Genomic DNA, 15,451 nt, shown 5'->3' on the forward strand with positions numbered 1-15,451 from the left:
TATCAAAGTGGCGGCTGAAAGAATCATTAGAATTCTCGAATTCCTGCGATTAGTGCGCCATATACGCCGCTGGCGCCCTCTGTACTCGCCGAACCGTCGCTCATTGCCAAGGCTTTCTTTTTCCCCTTCGACCACTGCGCCTACGATCTCTGTTAGCGTGTCGAGCTTTTAAAGAATTCATTGAAGTGTGAGCGTAGGCTGCACTAGTTGAAAGTATGTGATGGAATATTTAAAGGCGGCCAGCATCACTAAAGAACAACGCTGTTGGCAACGAATGAAAGGTCTGAAAGGTCGGAAAGCAGCTAGAGGTTATATGTGTGGGTTGGTGGTCTCCGGAACTAAGAAATGACAAAATAAATAAGTAAGACCTTGGTTGATTGAACCTGGTCGAAATATGTACGCATCCTGTTTGAACCGGCTCTAAACAATTCAAACAATCCTGATGGACCGGGAGCTAAGGACGCCAGAACGCAAAGAAATGGAATGCAAAATATAGAGCACAGGAAGTGCTGACCTAGACTCGTACACAGGCATTTTCGCCTCTAAAATGAGATTCTCGGCCCTCCATTAAATAATGACATTTCTCGTTATCAACAGCGCCAATGGCCGAACGAGGGATGGGGTGGAAAGGACGTACATTTCTAACGACATTTACGGCAACATTCAATGCAGGAGATGAAAGATATCTTCCCTGCCGACGAAAGAATACAGTGCTCTGCGACTCACTTAGCTGTCGGCGACAGCTACTTTGATTAGCAGCTCTTCTATGACACCAAAAAAGTCGCGTGCGAGCATGTTATGAAGTTTCCCCACTAACTGAGAACTTTTACAGCTGCTGAACTCTTTATGAGCGATGTTATAATAAAGAAGCACGGAGGGCTGAAGAAGGCGCTATATTTTTTCTCCGTAGCATGCTATCAGTAAAGCATCTTCACTGCGTACGATTCCATGTTATCGAAATCGGTAATATTAAAAAATAAGCCACGTTTTGCGTTTCAACCGATAAGCGTTTAAAAGCCCCTAGTTTCTTCATTTTTGCAGTGTGAGATAATTCAGCGGTCAGATTTCATGAACTGCTGTAAAACATCAAAAACAGTCATTCACCAGTCCTTTTCCTCTTCTTCTTTTGTTCTATATTTTGTTGCTACTGCCAAACTTCCAAAGCTGCACATTATGTGACGGACATTTTGAGTATCACATTTCAAGACTATCAATTCGCACCTTAATGTTTAGACTGTACTCGCGTATTCCTCGATGTGGAGACCACTCTTCCAGACGCCTTTTGCCCTTTTTCCACTGACTTATCTACGATATGGCACTTGTTCTCGACACACCACTCTCCAGGCACACGAAAGAACCGTAGAAAAACAAGCTGCGCATTGAAGCGAGCACCAAACTAGCCTTTCCAGCTCATACTTTGAACCTTTAGTAGACAAACTTGACCGGTATAAATTAACGGCTCAACGACAACCTTTCGTCATATATCCCGTGTCTATAAAGTAACCCTGCTTGTTAGGATCCGCGTAGCGCTATCAGCAAGAGGCGAACATGGAGGCGACAAACAGTTTACAGCAGAACACTCTACAAGGGCGTAGCTCGGCTAGCGAAAGAAGTGCCTATCGTTTGTAATTTGCTCCGTGGTACCGGAACTTCGTCGTGGAAACGTCCGGAGTGTTGGTGCGGCCAGGATATTTCTTCAGGTTGGTGATGTAATCCAATAATTGTTGCTTTAAACACAGACGGCCCCTCATCTAACCTGTAGCAATAGTTCGATCTCAATGTTTGGTAGGTTAAAAGAGTAAAGAAAAAGAAGGCATAACGTGATTTGAACATGTGTCGGCAGTTCGCTAACATTAGGCGTACTCGCCAAATTGCGTAAGCCCCAACCTAAGAGATAACAGCATCGCTAGACGGGCTCATTACCAGAAATTAGAGGCAAGCGCTTCTCGTTTCCTTTGCTGACACCACGTGACGCATGGTTTTGAACATTAAAAAAGCACGATGACGTCATCGGTGAAGTAACAAAGAAAGCGAATGACCGGGTGGCTGTAGAACAGAACGTGGTAGGCCGCTAGGCTTAGCTACACGGCCTGAGCGGTGCCTCGAATTCCTAGTAACGTTACATGGCCGGTCATTGTGACATCAAACTTGGGACTCCTTTCGCTGGCTGAACTATTCCCTAACAAAGCTGCTCTCGCTCTGAAATGCCTTTTATATTGCTGGTGCGTAATATAAACATCTATGTACATACAAGACACAGCAACGAACACAGAGGAGTTTGACAGAGCCGTATTCACAGCCGAGCTTAGCATAAATCCGCAGTATTGAGACCAACTCGCCACCCCCGTCTGGTTCAGCGTCCACCGAGGGGCGGCGTTGATTCCGGGGGAAGTCGGTAACGAATATGCGCGGAGACAAAAGGCGACACCTTGTCAGGTGCGCTGGTCGCGATAATACAACGAGATTCGTTCGCAATTTTCACAACAGGTGGCGAACACGGGGAACCATATCGGAACAGCGTGTACAGGCAACAACGCATTCGCAGGCTCCTCATTGGAAGGCTACACAAAGTCAGGTCCACTCTATTGCGTGTTTTTTTTTTTAATTTGCAGACGCCTCTATGGCCTTTGGAACACACTAATAGGAGATGAGGAGGGAAATTGTCAACAAAATAATTTTACTTCTTAATATCCAGGCACTGAACCAAAAGGCAAAAATAAAGCATTTTGAAAGAAATTAAAATCTTTGTAAGGAAGCGCTCGGTTTGGGTCCGCTCGCGCATATTAATTAAGAGCGTTTCATAACAGCTGTAAGCAAGCGTCTGTAGAATCTATGGATCCAGTCGCATTAGCAGACGTGACTTTAAAATTGAGTTCGAGCGACCGCAAACGCCGTTTAGAATGGTCCCCCGTGTTCCTCGGTCTTCAGTGCGAACGTTCGCAGGGAAAGGAAAAAGAGAGACGTAAAATAAAAACAACAACATATGTCCGAGGCTAAACACATTTTGGGCAACCCGTGGACGCACGGGGTCACACACTGTGGCCCGCACACGACGGACCTTGTCGGCACAACCTTGGGGGTCGGGGCCCCGAACACACGACGGCCGCGTGGCATAGTCTGCGGCCTCACTCACCACTCACAACGCAGCGCGACGCAAAGGTCTCGTCGCCGAGTCGCGCACAAGAGACGTCCTCCGTCCGGACACCAGCCCCGCTTGGAGAGAGAGAGAGAGAGAGAAAGGGAAAGAGCACCGCACGGGGAGGAGAGGCTTGGTCCGGCGGCTGAGGGCGGACTGACTAGAACAAGAACGCACCGAGGCGGGCGCGCCCCTCCTCGCCCTCGAAGCGCGGGGGGCAGACGGCCGCAGCGTATCACAGACACCGGGACACTAGAGCCGTCCAGGGTTGAAGTGGAAGAAATGTCCTACGGAGGCGAGCGCTACGTGCAGCCGCACTCGTCGACGATCATCTTGGGCAGGTCCGACTTGATGATGTTGTGGTCTCGGTCGAAGTAGATGAGCGACATGGGCGACAGCTTGGTGGGCGCGCAGCAGGGCGAGATGGAGGCGTACGGGTTGCGCAGTCGGTACTCCTCGAGCACGTGCGCGTGGAAGTAGCGGAACATGTCGGGCGTCCGGGGCCGGCCCGCGCACTCGCCCATGCAGTAGTTGGCGAAGTAGCCCTTGGGCGCGATGATCCAGTCGTCCCAGCCGAGGTCCTCGAAGCTCACGTACAGCGACTGCTTGCAGCACTGCGTCACCCCCTCGCCGCACGTGATGGTGAAGCGCCGGCCGCGCCGCCGCGACACCAGAGCCTCGGTGGCGACGGCCAGGAAGGGGCGGCGCCGCTGCCGCCGCTCGAACTGCGCCACCTGCGACGACGGAGACGGCTCTCTGCAGGCTGTACAGGGGCACCTGATACGCGGTGCAGATGCACCTGTGCAAGTGTAGCTACACCTGCATGCATGTCCGTGTAGGGACACCTACGCACGATAGGGGCATCTATGCATGTCGGGACACTTATGCAAGTATATACTTTGACAAGTATACACTTTGATCTAGGGACGAATACACGCAGTAAGAGCGCCGATGGATGCGCGTGTGGCGGCACTTGCAAATGTATGTGGGGACATGTACGCAGATGTATGAAGGGACATGTATGAATTTGTTTGCAGGGACACCTATGCAACTGTAAGGGCGCCTTTAGTTCCAGTGCGTTGCTTTCCCTCATGGCCTTTTCAAGCGTTCGGAAGAGATGTATGCTTGAGTCCCGCACTAAACAGCGTCTTACTATGAGAATAAAGAAGTGACCACCGCGTAACGGGAACAGTTAGCCCTTGAAAACTATCAGTCAGGCAACAAGTTAATTGCTCAATACATCAATCAAGTTTAAACCCTTTTTAATGGTCATCGCTACCAGACTTTCCCCTCGCAGGTGTGAGCAGCCTGGTACACGCACGCTCCCAGGAGGGTACGCACCTGTATGCCTGCGGGCCCGCAGCCCACGCAGTCCACGAGCAGCGTGAGCTTCTTGCGCGAGCCGTGTCCTCCGTCCCCGTGGTGGTGCCCCGGCGCGGGGGCGAACCAGTGCTGGACGGCGGCGCGCACGTCCACGCGCCTCCAGCCGTGCGTGGATGCGTCCACTTCGACGGCTGCCAGCAGGTCCATGCCGCCTTCGAGAGGCGCGCTGCTGCTGTTCGACTCGGCCACCCGGAACACGTACAGGGTGGCCGTGCGGTTTCCGCCTCCGCGGGAGCGTACGTACAGCCATAGGGAGGCCGAAACCACGCGCAGCCGGTGCGTCGGCCGCTCGGGGTTCTGGTGGAAGTCCAGCAGCACATGGCCGTTCACCGTCAGCCCTGCGCCAAGGAAGTGACGTCATCGTTGAGAGACGTCTTCGGGAACGGAAACTCGGTACCCAGTTCAAACGTCACGCAGAGAGAGAGAGGAATCTAACTTATGTCTGGACTTTTCGTGGACGGAGGGGAGAGAGTAATCAAGGATGGGCTTCGCCGCAGACTCCACCACGTTCGGGAGGGAGGAAGGATTTTAGCCAGTTAGTTCCAGACGCATAGCCGGGACACTGGGCCATGCTGAGTCTTTGCATTCGCTGTACTTTCCTCTTGCCCTCTTTTCACCACTAATTTTTAAATAGCAATATTTCCGGGTTCTCCGAATAACACAAATACACATCCGTCTTTCTAAACTCCTGGAACAAAAATATAGCCTAGTTCTTTTGTTCGATGGCTTTTTCCATTCCCGCACTATGTACCCTGGACAGCTGCGGGGTCGCAAGAAGAGAAGTCGTGAAAACGATTGCTTATGTTTGCAATAAGCGCTTGCGAGCTCCGAATTGAATCATAGTTCGAAACGCCTAGAGAGAGAGAAATAGTGTGTGTGTGTGTGTGTGCGTGCGTGTGTGTGTGTGTTGACATTTCCTATGGTCTTATCATTCAATCTATATTCCCTGCCAATCCTGGACAAGGACGAATTTTTCTTTAACTACGAAGTTTCTGTGCAAGCTTTACAGCTTTCCTTTGTGGCTCTAACGCTGCGCTTGGGTGGTTGCCAGTGAGTAATTACTCCCTTATTATATGTGAGGGTAGCGACTGTGAAGTGTTGAAGACAGGTAAGATACATTTGCGATGAATTTCACGAGCAGTGCACAAAACTACTGATTCCGCCACATGAGATTCCTATTTTTTTTTTTTTACAAAAAATGTACTCTAGCCAGACACCCGCACTATTGTGAAATCTAAACATTCAATACTTTTCCAAGTTTCTAGGCGCACCCGCGTCCACAATGCATGTCCGCCGAGTTTTCAGTGAGGTCTAACTCAAGTGCTCCGCGTTTGATCTCGCGCTGTCTTCAGTAAGCGCTCGCATCAGCAAACGGACGCCGTCTGAGTTTGCCTGTCTAGCCATCAGACTATAGGTTTAGCCTGATTCTTCCAGCGGCCTACGCATCGTCTGCACGAGACGTCCACTGTCTAGCTCCAGTTACTTTTGTCTACTGGCACTGCGCCGTATATCCTTCAAGACTTCCTCCATTTACTGCCTCCAGACACGACTCGTTTCAAACTCCTTTCATTGACTCCGAGATCCTGGACCCTGCAGAAAGAGGCAACTTTGCGAGCAAGTCGCGTCTGCGTAGGCAGACGGTCGTACGTCTAACCCGCACCTGCCCACACGCGCCTGCGCTCTCGACCACGGGCTCGGTAGCGCACCATGCAAAGATATTGCAGTGTCTCGGGGAATCACCGTTTTGCAGCCATGAATTTGAGAATGCAAAGACGGGCAGAACATCTCGTTATGTGGCCTCAAAACACGCTGAGAGAGCCAGGATAGAAAGAGAAACGGAAAAAAAAGAACGGGGGAGGGGGGGGGGGGTGAAGGGGGGTGTAAAGGGCAGCGTTATAAATCAAAATAATAAAGAAAAAATGCTCGGACAGCCCGCAGCCAGAGCATTCAATCTCCTAATGGACTAAACATTTTCGCGAATAAAACGATAAGAAGAAAATCGAGACATAAAAGAAGAGCTCGAGCGAAAAAATAGAAATAACGGAGACTGAGATGCCGGCGGCGCGCGGTGTCCATTTGTCTGACTCGTGAGCCCCTTCCTCCTCGTTGCCCCCTCTCTCGCTCGCGTTCTTTCGACTCGGCCGCCGCCGCCGCCTCAATCTCCGCGACTCCTGGAGAGGCCGGCGGACCGTGTTTTCTTGTTATGTTTGTTTTTCAGCGTCCTCCGCCATTCGGCTGCTTATATTTTGGCGCAATTCCCGCTCACCGTTCTCCTATTCCCTCGCCCCTTTCTCATGGGCAGTCTTATAGCTGCATCCCTAAGCTTGCCCCCATTTTTTGCCTTTTTAGTTTACGGGGATTCCCTAGCCATTCCCGAGCCGCCGGCGCACGCACCGCGAACCGTGCTCTTCCCTATTCGGCTCTCATTTCCCCCCCTCTTGATCCTGTTTCCCTCCCTTGCCTGTTCCTCTCCAACTCCCAGTTTTTTCTTTCTATTTTAGAACTTTTATTGTCCGCATTATGAGTCTCATGAAATACAGTGACGAGAAGGGCACTTATCGATCATTTCCGTGACTTCTGCAAGTACGTGGGACGAGTTTGAGCCCAATCAAAGCCGGAAAACGTCCCTGTCCGCAACGAAACGCGATCACAATGGGGAGAGTGGAGCTAGAACGTAGTGTTGTTGGCAATGACGATACAACACGTACCGCCCGCCGTGGAATAGCTCAGGTGCCCTCCGTTCAGCAAGGTGACTAAGGCGCCTTCAACCACCGCACTTTTTTTTTTCTTCATCGTCATCATGACCATGAGCATGGCTACGCCCACTACAGGACAAAGGCCTCTCCCATGTCTCTCCAATTAACCCTGTACTTTGCCAGCTGCGACCACCGTATCCTCGAAAACTTCTTACTCTCATTCGCCCACCTAACTTTCTGCCGCCCCCTGCTACGCTTTCCTTCTTTTGCAATCCACTTCGTTACCCTTAAGGACCTGCGGTTATACTGCCTTCGGATTACATGCCCTGCCCAAACCCGTTTCTTCCTCTTGATTTCGACTAGGATGCCATTAACCTGCGTTTGTTCCGTCATCCACTCTGCCCGCTTCCGATCTCTAAACGTTACTCCTATTATTTTTTTTTCCATAGCTTGATGCGTTGTCCTTAAGTTAAACTCTTTTTGTTAGCCTCTACGTTTCTTCCCCACATGTGAGTACCGGTAAGATACAGCTGTTGTATGCGTTTCTCTTGGGGGATATTGGTTAAATGCTATTCATTACCTGAGGGAATCAGCCATATGTGCTCTTAATTTTCTTAGTTTTTAGGAAACAGTTGCAGTCACTGCTGCTAGCGTATAACAGGGAATCGACAGGGATGAATATATATAAAAAAAGAAACTCTTAGGCGATCCTCGGTGGATCGTTTGAATGCGTTAGCAGCCAAATGTTCGTTATATCCGAGGTTGTCACATTAAAGTTCGTTACGTCCGAGGTCCGGACACGAAAGTTCGTTATATCCAAGGCGTTATACTTAGGTTCGTTACATCCGAGGTGACATACCAATGTCCATTATATCCGAGGAGGCATATTGTACTCCTCCTCCTTGTGAATGCGTCCTTTTTTGCTGTTCTTTTTTTTTTCTGTGACCATGCACGAACTGGCCCAACAAGCTGTAATAATTACAGCCTGTAATTACAGCCTGAAATTGGCCTGTAATAATTACAGGCCAATTTCATTAACCTCGATATGTTGCAAGGTATTCGAACACATAATATACACAAATATTATGACTCATCTTAACCAGAACAACTTGCTTCACAACAACCAGCATGGCTTCCGCAAACATTTATCGTGCCAGACACAGTTATTTGAGCTAACAACGGACCTTCATCAAGCAATCGATTCTTCCCTATACATTGACTCCATCTTTATTGATTTCTCTAAAGCCTTCGATCGCGTGCCTCATAACCGTCTGATGATAAAAATACGCAACTTGCAGCTGGATCAACATACTACGCAGTGGATTAACGCATTTCTAACAAACCGCTTTCAGTCAGTTAAATTAGGGAGCTTCTTATCAAGACGTACAGGTGTTGCTTCAGGAGTACCTCAGGGTTCGGTGCTGGGTCCACTGCTTTTCTTAATATATATTAATGACATCGCGTCGAACATAACATCAACAATACGATTATTTGCAGATGACTGTGTAATTTACCGAGTAATATCTAGCCCTCGCGACATCGTTGCTCTCCAGACTGATCTTGATGAGCTAACTAATTGGTGCGGCAGGTGGCAAATGGTAATTAACGCCGATAAAACTAAACACCTCAAGTTTAATTCCGTTGCCAACATGAGCCCTAATGCCTACTCAGTTAATAATACTACCATTGAAACTGCAGCGTCGGTAAAATACCTCGGAGTAAATTTTAACTCTAATTTATCCTGGAGCACTCATATTGAACAAATCACTAACAAAGCCTTAAAAAAACTTGGTCTTCTTAAACGCCGACTGCACCAAGCCAACCAGGACACAAAACTACACGCATTCAACATGCTGATCAGGCCTGCGATAGAATACGCGTCGGTGATCTGGAACCCTCATCACGTCTATCTCATCAACATGTTGGAATCTATTCAAAACAAAGCTGCTCGTTTCATCCTTTCCCGTTACTCTCGGTATCAAAGTGTAACAGCACTGAAACTATCGCTCCATCTCTCGCCTCTGGTCATGCGCAGAAAATTCAGCCGTTTATCCTTTTTCCATACTATCTACCACAGCAACACACCATTTTCAAGCTCTCATCTTCTCCCGGCACCGCACACATCGGCTCGTGTAGATCACATGCAGAAGATTAAACCTATTTTCGCTCGGACAGAACGATACAAATACTCACCATTGGTCTTGTCTATCGAAGAGTGGAATTCGCTTCCTTCTAGCATTGAGACTATCGCTGAAACATCCTCATTTCAAACAGCTCTTTGGTCCTATTTAGAAAATTCTAACATATGTTGATGTGCGTTCTTTTTTTTTGTTTTTTTGTTTTGTTTTTTCTTGGTTGCTCTAGTGTGTGTGTGTGCTGGCCGTAACGTTCCGCAAAATGTTAGATGCTGTGTTTAGCAACTTTCGAAGCCGGGATTTTTCTTGTTTCCTTTTTTTTGCGCGGTTTGCTACATGTGAATTTTTTTCAAATACCTCATTTTTTTGTTCCTCTTATTAACTTGTACCTGCCTTCTTAACTTGTTTACTTCTGTTTTCAGCCGTTTGTATTCTGTGTTTTATATCTGTTGTTTTCTTTCATGAATCCCCCCCTATGTAATGCCCGCATTGGGCCTTTAGGGTATTGAAATAAAAAAAAATAAAAAAGCTACGCTTCTTCAATACCTGCCAACCGGTGTGGGCAACTTGCTTCCCACTGGCTACTGACAGACGGCGGTCGCCATTTTCAAGGCAATAATTCCGACTATAATTTTCCTAAAGAAGCAAATAGGCACGAAAAAGTGGGTGTCCCTTAAAGGCGTCGTAGATGTTCAGCATTTCAGAGGCCTCCGAGAGGGGACGAATTTATGGGCACCTGACGAACTCTTGGAGTGGTTGGCGAGTACAGGGCGGTCTTTCCTGAATTTGAACGCGGTACCTGGAGTACCTGAACACTCAAGCGAATTAGGGCTCTAATTAAGTCACTCCATCTTGCCGCCTAGCGTGCTGTGCGCAAGAAACCGAGCCCTTAAATGCCGCAACACCGGGGCAGCGGCGTGGAAAGGTGAGGAAATTGACCAGGCATAAAGCCGATTGGCTACCCTACACATGGGGAGGGGTTTAAGTGCAGTAAATGACAAGAGGGAGAGCAGTTCAATCCGTCTCGATCATGGACTGTGACCGCAGTAATAAGACCATCGTTGCCAATGACGATAGAAAACAAAAAAAAAATATTCAGGTGGCATAAGTCTGTGGCTTTCAAATATCTGTAAGCAAAGAAAAAGGGATCGTGGCCAGGTATGAGAATACCGTTGTTACACAGGCCCTCTCCAAAGTCCATTGAGTCAATCTACATGGACACAGCTGTAAGCGCTAAGCATTTAAAAACAAGGCTTCATGCCCTGCACTTCAAGCACTTCCATCGCTGAGTCCATCGCTGAGCTGAGTGAGTGCATCGAGCTCAGCTCAGCGATGGGCAGGAACAAGACTTGATGCAGTTCACTCCATGCACTTCACGCATACAGCCAGACCTGCGCCCGCTTTGTCGTTCCGATCATGCATCCTACATGTCGCTTCACCTTCTTGTCGCGAAGAAACGCCTCGCTTGAGTGGTTTCAAGAGGTATGACGTCATAGCCAAGTGACTAACTCGTGACGACGCGTAATGATGGATATCTCTATGTTATGAGACGCTCTTTTGACGAAGTCATTTTACGGGTCATCGACTCCCATCATTCAAGTTAACAGAACGGGCAACTCGCGAAATGATCAAAAGGCTGCCGTTGTCAAGCAAAAGATGGAAGATCACACGGCTTAACTTGGGAAGTGGGGGGGGGGGGGGGGGGGGGGGGGAGCCGACGGAAAAATGAATGAAGAATCTCTATTCTCAGGCAGGTCGCATGTACCAGGTAACGCTGCACTCCATGTAAGGAGACGCCTGTTCTACACAGCACAAAGATTTGCACAGGTCGAAAGAGCAGAGACACGGAGAAGCCATTTAGACGTCTTTCATCCGATAAGCAGCGCAAGGCGGAAGAAGAAGCTGGTCTTGATTAAACAATACACTCGGATCTCCAATGGGGAGGGAATAGGGAGGGAATCCAATGAGGAGTCAGAATTGAGGAGAACCCGTTCGGGCTTCACTTGCATCACGTGACCATAGCGTGAGTTCGAATTAATGAGCTTCCACTTACTAACAAAACGACATGGAGTAAAGAAGCAGCCACATATAACTGCGCAATCACTCTTGCAGCCCCCCACCCCCCCTCCCCTCATTCCGTCTTTCAAAACAAGAAACTCTTAACGGTTTCGAAACGGCCTTCTTTAATCTTACTAGGGTCAGTGACTGGCCTTTTATTTCGTCGCATAACGCCTGACCAGACGAATTTCCGGCAAACTCTCGAATAAAAACAAGAAAAAATGTTCATCGCGCCGTCGAGAGAGTAGATGTTCGCATCAAATGCGTTGTACGGCACGAAAAGGTGACCGCCCTCCCGACACGCTCACGTTGTCGCCCTGCCAGTCGATCAAAGGCGACACCGCCACGAACGACGGGGCAAACTAACCCGCGTCGCGGCTATACAGACGGGTGGCCGTGCGTCATAGCGCATTGCAGTGCTTGCACTGCCGCCGACGGCTCCAAAAATGACGCGCCTGGCGCGGCCCCGGCAGACGCAGTAATGGTTGGCGGGCAGCCATGCGTCAACTGCTGTGTACGAGCACGCGGCGGTCTATTCCCTAAACCTCCTCCTTCATTCCCTAACGCCCTCCTTTCTTTGCCCCGACCCGGCTCCGCGTGCGGCTCTATTACTAAACTTTGTCCGCGCAATGTGCGGGAAGCAAACGCAAAATACTTGGAGAAGTTTTTTTTTTCATCCCTTAGAGCCGTAAATAAAGACGAAAAACGCGTGCATCTCCCAGTGGTGCAAAGCAGGAGATACGCGCAAAATGGGCTGGAAACTTCTATGACGGATGCTGTATCCTGGAGACGAGACAGATTTTTCTTCTATAACTTGTTTGTTTGCATGTCTGCAACTACTCTTGCCGAGCCAAAGAGCACAATACTCGAGTCTGGGCCTGATCTCTCTCTTCAAAGCAGGAAGAGTTGAAGAGGGCGCTTATCTTTGCCCAAAATCTGAGGCTCTCCGATGCTGGGAAGGAAAAAACATGGCGGTGTTTAACAGCGGCCGCAACAGCAGCTACAAGAAAGAAAGGTGGCGGTGACGCAGCATTAGAGGGTGGGACCAAGATGCCCGCGTCGGCTGTTGCTTCTACGTGGAAGTACGACTCTTCCTGTCTGCCGCCGCTCCGCATCCTTTTCGTCTCCCAGTCACCGTCCCAGTGAGCTATGTGGCCTTCCTGTTGAGCGACGACGTTAATGATGCTCCGCGCGACAGACAAATGTTTTCTTGTTTGTCTAGGTGCTGCTTCCGAGAGAATAGTTTGCAGGAACCCGCCAATCTGGCGAGTTTCCTTGAAGCCGGCGTCTGTTAGTAATATTAGCGATTCTTCTATTCAACAAGGTCATCACTTAAGATCGCGTTCTGTGTAGGCCATTTTGCTTCTCTGCTTTTATATATTTTTATTTTTTGTTGCTACAACACAGTCTCTTTTCAAGCCATGCGGGATCTAGTCATTTCACTGCATGACAGACGACTGCACTGATATGGGACACAAGCAGTGCTATAGTATGGGAAGTTTCTGTGAGCACTTAGTTATCCTGAACATTCGCAGCATGTCACTGGGAACGAGAAAGAAGAATACACGATTAAGAATTATTTGCGTACGAAAGTGGCTCCGCGCTACTTTGACAGGAGGTTGAATAGCGGGTTAAATAGTTCAGTTAATGTCCTGATATGATAGCTAGCGCCAAAAATGCAGAGGTCAAGAAAAAAAGGACTTAGCAGGGCAGAGTCTGACAAACAGCGAAATCCTTTTTTCGCTCGTCGTATGTGTTTGTCGCGCTAGTTACCACGTGGGAGCTATTCAGCAACCACTAATTAGCCCAACTTTCTTCTTAAATTACTGTTCTATGAAATCACTTTTATGAAGAAAGCGACCAGCGCTCGAGTAGATCACCTTAAGTTCAACGTTTCACCCTCAAAGATGAAATTTGCATTTTTGTAATGATTGATACAACAACCGAGCGAAGCTGGGGATAACAAGGAGAGCGTTCAGACTGAGAAGCTGGCTGAAGAAAGGCGAACCAAATCGTTCAGGACGCCTTACAGGATTAAGCGACAGTGAGGTACATGACACCAGTGCTTGGCGCCGTGGTACACGTGGGGCTTGACTTCGTGCGTCGGGGTTCACAGCCGCCGAAACCGATAGCCCAGGCGGAAGCCCATACATCCCTATTTGCGCTCGGCCACTGTAAAATTAGATTTAAGGCAGACGCCATCTTCATTGCGGGTCTGGTCTTCCCCTTCCTCACGCTCCTTTATTTATAATTTCTTCGGCTTATCGGGTGTCCACAGGTTTCTAGAGGATTCAGAGCGAAGGACCTTGAAGGAGCAGTTGACAACGTCACGGATTCTCTATCGCCCGCCGTGCCATAGTTGAACCCTCTCTCTCTCTCTCTCTCTCTCTCTCTTGCTCTAACCCGGACGCCCTGTCTGGACAGCCCGTCTGGAGGGCAAGTGTTGAGCTGTAACAGCAGAGAGGAACGCATCCCGACGGGGCAGCCACCGCCACTTGGTGCGGGGAAAAGATGCCGCCCAGATCGAAGGGCGAGCCATAAAAGAGGCGCAACTGCTGGCTAGCCTGGCTTGACCGTGCGCGTACCCTGTTTGTGACAGTGCGACGACGACGGAGGCCAGCGTTTCCACCATCGTCGTATACTGCCCGCCCGTTCTCCTCTCCGCGAACTACAAGAAATATGTGCGCGCGGGTGCGCCGGGGTCTGTTCGGAGGCGCTGCCCAAGAGCGCGCCGAAGACCGAAGGAGAACGGAGGGAGCAGGAAAGAAAGAAGAAAAAGGAGAGAAAACGAAGGAATGATGAAAACAGAGGCGCGTCGTCGTCTGTCTGGTCTCGCCGGGCAGACGAGACGCTAGCGCGGCGCAGGGCGGCATTAAGTAAATGCACCCGCCGCGCCTCAGCCTTCTTCGGACGACGCTGGCAGGGCGCTCTGACCGTTTTATAGGGCCGTCATTGGGAAAGATTTTTATTGTACGATGTCACCTCCTCCCCTTTTCAGCTCCCAGCGCAATAGCAGAGGGGATAAGGAAGGAAACGGGCAGTTTCGATCTCTATTCTCCCCTTTCTCCCATCGCAGTTGACCAAGTTGTCCCGAAGTCCTTCAGACACGGAGAAGTACATGTCCCGTCGCGCGTTGACAGCTTATGTCTCTCCCCGGGTCCACTGCATGCGATGGCGTCACGGCCGGCTGCAACGCGCTACGTGAGTTAGTGGAAATGAACGCGCCGGCAGGCACAACTTTGCTTGTGATTGTTTCTATTTTAATCCTTTTTTTTCTTTCTTTTTACTGGCCGCGGCGTGTTTCCGTGCGTCTTCGCGTTCTTTTTATTTCATGGCCGCGACGTTACGTAACGCCATTCCCCGTAGCGCTAACGAGCGCGGCCCACATCTTTCCTATATTCTGTCGTTGTCGCCGCTCGTTTAAGAACCAAAAAAAAAGGCGCCCTGTTGCAAAGTAATACGACAAGCTGGAGGCGTACTCGATATTAAACGATCGTCACTCGTCTCAGCTTGCAACGGGCCGGCCATTTCTTCGCACTTCGCAACGTCCAAGGCCCGCCGATACTGCCCGACTTAAAAGCAAGGCTCATTATTGTTTACACAGGGATGCGTCACGGTGCATTTCTTAAGTAATAAGTTCTGGTGAAGGAAGAAGGGTGACTGACTCGGGCTTTCATAGCTGTTCGAACAATGTGAGGAATATTTCTGCGAGAACAGCTCGGACGAATGGTTTTAGCTGCAGGAAAATGAGGGTGGTGAGGCAGAATGATCTCGTCCAACACAGTGCATCGCGATTGGTGAAAATAATGAATGGTGCAATTTGGAGGAAAGAGGTAGAAATAGTAGCGTGAGTTGAAAATGTCATAAGGCAACACGCGATGCATTCTAATTACATGGTTCCCTACGCAGTAATCGCAAGATTTAGGGATGTAGTCTCTGACCGCATTTTATGACTGAAACAAATAGCGTAATGCTTAATATAATGATAAGCAGGCAGAGCATCTGAGCCCATTTATGCTCGCAATCTTCAATGTGAAGGCGGC

General features: G+C 49.3%; 1 protein-coding gene across 1 annotated transcript in view; it reads right to left on the reverse strand.

The window, feature by feature from the left end:
- Nucleotides 1-478: 478 nt before the first annotated feature.
- Nucleotides 479-15,451, reverse strand: part of Actbeta (inhibin subunit beta) — a 152,146-nt gene continuing 137,173 nt past the window's right edge. Inside the window, exons 2-3 of the mRNA XM_089542347.1 lie at nt 4,478-4,857; nt 479-3,870 (exon numbers count right to left, since the gene is read on the reverse strand). Coding sequence (XP_089398473.1) covers nt 3,439-3,870; nt 4,478-4,857 — 812 coding nt within the window. The 3' untranslated portion in view covers nt 479-3,438. The remainder of the gene's footprint in view (nt 3,871-4,477; nt 4,858-15,451) is intronic.

The sequence above is a fragment of the Amblyomma mixtum genome, chromosome 5, assembly GCF_055824585.1.
Source record: "Amblyomma mixtum isolate Tamu chromosome 5, ASM5582458v1, whole genome shotgun sequence".
NCBI lineage: Eukaryota > Metazoa > Arthropoda > Arachnida > Ixodida > Ixodidae > Amblyomma > Amblyomma mixtum.